Raw genomic sequence first — 5,775 nt, forward strand, 5'->3', positions numbered from 1 at the left:
AAAAGCATATTTTCACACTTAAGCACAAATTTAGGGAGAATTACAAAACCATGTTATTTCATTGAATAAATGTGAAAAAAGTTGATAAAATCCCCTAAAATCAACACAAGATAAACCACAAAATTGGGGTATCATCTAGCAGTATCTCGTAAATTAAAAATTTGTAAAATTATTTTTTTTAATTTTTAAATTTTTAAATTAAAAAGATAATTCAAAAGAGATTTATATGAAGCTGGACGAGATCAGGTTTAAGATTAAAGCCTATGGATATGATGCTGAGACTAATCTTGTGTTGCATGATATCGGAGACGAGGACAAGGAAAATGTTTTGAATTTTCACAGTGAGAAATTGGCTGTGGCATATAGTTTGATTAGTACAAGAGATGGAACACCAATTCATGTAATTAAGAACCTTTTAGAATATGTGTAGATTGTCATGCTATGCTAAAAATTATATCCAAAATTTATAGTAGGGAGATCATTGTGCGCGATAGAGCACGATTTCACAGATTTAAAGAGGGTGAATGTTCTTGGAGAGATTATTGGTGAATTAAGAAGTAAACAAATGCTTCTCATATCATTTTGATGTAGTTTTTAGATAAATTGGATACAGCTTTTTATTTTGCTGTACTTAAAGTGAAATAAATGTCTGTGTAAATAAAGTTAGACTCCGGAAATTGACAATTTTTTGCACTTAATTCTAATATTCTTTTGTTATTATGAGAAAGGAACATGTAAAGTAGCAACTGCAGCACACTCACAAACTCAATTAAGCACTAAAAGCAACGAGAACCATATTTGAGAAGTCCATATGTTGAAGCAATTGAAACTAATCCATATATTGAAGATCGACTATCTTGTCAAAAATTGCATCTACAATTTAGAACAAAGATTCTAAAATAATGCAGCATCACAAGACATATTCAGTTAACTATGAACTATCACTGGCATTCAGGACAATCACCATGAGCTATTTATAGCAGTCCTTTTAATTAATCTCAAATTTTCAATACAGAAGCTAATGAAATTGTTCACATCCTGATTTTAATCCAATAAGCAAAAAAACTCATATACCATACAATACTCTCAATTTGGAGTAGGCAAGCCAGCATGGTGCAACCACCAACCCAACCAAGCATCACCAGAACCATGTTCCATCATCTTAGTGCCCCACTCGGGTTACAGGTTAGCGCAACCCAACTCGGCAATTACACGGTCCTGTTAGAATGCCTATAAACATTGGGTTCTGTGCTACCTTACTCTATGTGAGACTTGAAAGGTTGCTAATAATTACTCGAGTTGATCCTCCCGACTAATTTGTTTATGCCAATGTGGACGGGATTAAGTTTAAGATTAAGGCCCATGGATATGCAGCTGAAACTAATTGGAGAGGAGAAGGAAAATGCTTTGAATTATTTGTGAGAAATTGACTGTGGCAAATATATAGTTTGATTTATACGAGTAGAACACGTTTCATGTTATAAAGAACCTTGGAATATGTTTACATTGCATTGTGATACTGTTCTAAAATTATATCGAAGATTTAGGAAGAGGCTAAAAATCAATTTCACAATAAAAAGAGAGTAGAATAAAAATTTTAGGAGGGCTAGAATAAAGTTTACATAAAATTATTAAAAGAAAAAATTTGGGGGCACACTCAAATGTAAAATGGTAAAACTAATCAGATTAGAGGTATTTATGAAGCTTATATCAATGAATCAGAGGGATTACAATACTGGATAATCTATATAGTATTCGCTGCTCTGTGAAGCCAGCCTGGCGCAGTGCCCTTGAGTCTAGGAGCCAGGACACTTAAGCTGCAGCCACCAACCCAACCAAGTGTAGCCAGAACCATGTTCCATCACCCCTTAAGGCCCCGCACGGGTTACAAGTTAGCGCGACCCAACTCGGCAATTATACACTCCTGTCAGAATTGTGATAAACATTGGGTTCTGTGCTGCATTAGTCGATGTGGAACTTCAAAGGTTACTAATAGATAATAATTGCTTGTGATGGTCCTCCCTAACTAATTTGTTTATGCGAATCTGTATGAGATTAATCATTAGATTAGGGCCTATGGATATACAGCTGAGACTAATCGGAGAGGAAGACAATGAAAATGCTTTGAATTATAGCAGTGAGAAATTGGCCGTGGCTGGCATATAGATATATAGTTTGATTTTGTATGAGTGATGGAACACCATTTCATGTGATAAAGAACCTTAGAATATGTTTAGATTAGATTGTGATGCTGTTCTCTGATAGGGAGATTATTGAGCGTGATAGAGGGTTAATGTTCTTGCGGAGACTAGTGGTGAATTAAAAAACAAATACTTTCCATTCTGCTACACCTATTTCTTAACTATGGATACATAGCTCCTGGTGAGTATACAAATTCTCTTACCTTCTAAATCCAAATATATTGACTTAACATATTCTTTTGAATTAGTATTCGTTGTGCCTTATGAGTAGTATTCATTGTGAAACTGCAGAATATGGATACAGTTTGAGGATCACAGAGAAAAGCGATGTGTATAGTTAACAGGGATGGAGCGAACAGATAACAGGATTCCAGAGGGTGCACACATAGTGCAATGTGGAACAAGGATCCCTGAGATGCTTCAAATTCTTGGAGTGGCGGCTCTCTTACGTGTGAATCCTTACCAGAAGAAAGGCATGCCATGAAAGATGTAACAGCAATGCTTAAGGAGATCAGACATGAAAATGATGAATTCGAGAAGCCGGATTTCCTCCATAAAGGCATGGTTACAAATACTAAAGCAGCTGTTCATTGTTCAAGTTTCTCTAGATCATGTCAGCCACTAATAGATTCACCATCTTCTTCTTCATAGTAACCATATTGATTGTTATTATTTATTAGAGCAAATACTTTCCATTCTGCTATACGTATTTTTAAGGGGCCTTATAGTGTACAGATGTGGGTGTACAGATTTTTGTCTTTTTGTGGCTGAAAAGCGTGTCACTAAAAGTGTTGCTTAAAGAAAAAGTGTTACCCTTAATCGTTAACTTGGCTCTGATACCAATTTTTACTCTTCATATTTTACTTCGAATAAGTTTATAATTTGTATAGAATTGAAATATGTTACTTTTATAATTCTGATTTTTATAGTTTTTCAATCTTGTTTTAGTTTATAATAGTCTTTTTTGCATGGATTATTGTTTATAAAATTTTTTATCTGTTTGTCTTTTTGTTGAATATATTTTCTCAAATCTTCAACAACTTCTTTTATTTCTACACTTTCTGTTGTTTTTAAATATCTCTTTAATTTTTCAACCTCATTCTCCATTTTTTCTTTCAACAGCTTTAATTCTTTTAAGTCATAATATGATTTTCCAGGCATTTATAAATTTTTTAAGTTTAACTCCAACTTGTTTATATTTATTCTTATTTCTATCCTTTTTATTATGAGATCATCAATTTCGATCTGAAGATTATTTAATTCCCTTTATACTCCTTTATTTTACTTTTTAAATTTTTCGCTCTTTTTCTTTTTATTTTATTTTCTGGTCTTTCAATCTTTGCATGCTTCATTATTTATTTTAGAATTTCTGCAAATTCTATCATCGCTTCATCACTATTTTCTAGAGATTCTATTAATTTTTCTAACTCTTCAACTTCTCTTTTTAACTTATAATTATCAAAACCTGTTTTCCATTTAAATTGAGATTGACTATCCTTAGATGTTCCAGCTTCATTTTTTACTTGTATTGGAATTGCTGGTTCTTCGTCACTTGAATAATCTAGGATGTGTTCTTCATTTTCTATATTTTCAGAATTTACTATTTCTTCTTCTATCTGAAATCCCTGTTCTATAATATTATTTTTTTGAGCCATTTTTAATTGTTTAAAAAGCATTGTAACTTCTTCTAATTTTTCTTCAATATTCATAATTTTAGTGGTGGTTTTACTTTTAAACCTGCTATGTTGATTATATTTTGAAATTTTTCTTCTTTTGGATTTTCTTTTTCCTTATTTCTTTGAAATTTTATGGATACTAGTATTTCTTCAAGTATATCTACTATAGAATTTAATTGTGGGTTAAAAGTATGATAAAGATGTGGGGAATCATTTCCATGATAACATTTCTTAGAAATTCCGTGTGAAAAATAAATTTTTTCAGGTTTTTGAAGTCCTTCAATAAAGTTTATAGTAAAATAAAGATTTTGAGAAAAATCATTTTGTATTGATTTTAAGAATTCGGTGTCATTACAGTTAACATTAGTTAAAATCATTAATTTTTGATCTATTAATTTTGATAACTTAATTATTTCTTCTCTTAAATCTTCTAATTTACTTTTTTCCATTAGGTGACGCTTTTCTTTGTGAAGAGCTACGGTTTTAAGTGAAAAGTGTGACTTTAGAAAATGTAGTTTAAGTAAGCAAATCTTTAAATCTGTACAGATTTAGATCTGTACCGTATAATTTTCTATTTCTTAATTGTTATTATGGGAAGTAGCATGTGTAGCAACACACACTGAATAAATCCATATAAAAAAGTGATGGTTTGTGGGCCAATGGTGCAGCAGCTTGTAATCCCTCCACTGTCAGAAGCCAGAGGTGATCGTTGCTCTGTGAAACCAGCCTAACGCGGTGCCCTCTAGTTTAGGAGCCAGGACACTTGAGCCTTCGCCCAAGTACCATGACCCAACTTTCAACTTGGAGTGGGCAAGCCAACATGGTGCAACCACCAGCCCAACCAAGCATAGCCAGAGCCATGTTCCATCACCCTAAAGCCCCCACTTGGGTTACAAGCTAGCGTTACCCAACTCGGCAAATTGACAATCCTGTCAGAGCTATTATAAACATTGTTATATTTTCCTCATTCCCCGATGTGAGACTTAGAGCTATTGCGTCAAAAGAATAAACACTACTCATGTATATAACAACAGAAGTAAACTGACCATACTTTCAGAGAGACAGACCACAAATAATAACATTAAAAGCAGCACAAGAAAGAGATTGGAATAAGGCGAGATTTGTGGGATTGAATTATACGAGTTTATCTTTCATGGGCATCTTATGTGAACACTTTTCTTTAAGTCATGCATAAAATAAATACATAATAGCTTATCTTTTATATTCTTAGCCTTGTTATGAATTTAATTGATCCATCCATGTATGTGCCACTTACACAGATTTGAGGGGCAAGCTAAGTTGATAATGTTTTTTTCTTTTTTTTTTCTTTTAAAAGTATGACTATGTACATTTTGAAAAACGATTTTAAATATCTGATTTGATAAGATTTGTATTTTGAGAATAGCAAATAAATAAATAAATAAAGCCATAGGCCAAATTTTGATTTAAATTTTTACGTATATCTTCATTTTAAATAGTTATTTAAATATTTTTATAAAATTTTAAATCAATACACAAATTGATTTGCAAAATATGAAAGATATTTATCATCATTTATTAAAAAAAGAATATTTCTTTTTGTTACTTGTCAATTTATAAAAATTATATATATATTCAAAATTAGGGATGTTTATGGGTTGGGAGAAACCGGGTTTAATGTGATCCAGATTCGCCCCGAAATATATACCGGATCTATTTGTTAGACCCGAACTCGACCCTAGACCTGATGAAACCTATACACATTCGGGTCACGATTATACCGGGTAAAAACCGGATAAAAACTAGGTCGTTAACATTACATTACCTTGATATCTTCTTAGCATGTGAAAATATCCAAATTTCCAAGACTCCAACTATTATTTGACATGGTAAAATTCACTTAGAAAAATATAATAAGA

The 5,775-nt window shown here is 32.2% G+C and overlaps 1 protein-coding gene across 1 annotated transcript in view; it reads left to right on the forward strand.

The window, feature by feature from the left end:
* The window catches only part of LOC107632992 (pentatricopeptide repeat-containing protein At1g34160-like), a 7,485-nt gene extending 4,633 nt beyond the window's left edge, over positions 1-2,852 (forward strand). The window contains exons 3-4 of the mRNA XM_021117266.1: positions 2,450-2,532; positions 2,636-2,852. Coding sequence (XP_020972925.1) covers positions 2,450-2,532; positions 2,636-2,852 — 300 coding nt within the window. The remainder of the gene's footprint in view (positions 1-2,449; positions 2,533-2,635) is intronic.

Source organism: Arachis ipaensis, chromosome B03 (genome assembly GCF_000816755.2).
Source record: "Arachis ipaensis cultivar K30076 chromosome B03, Araip1.1, whole genome shotgun sequence".
NCBI lineage: Eukaryota > Viridiplantae > Streptophyta > Magnoliopsida > Fabales > Fabaceae > Arachis > Arachis ipaensis.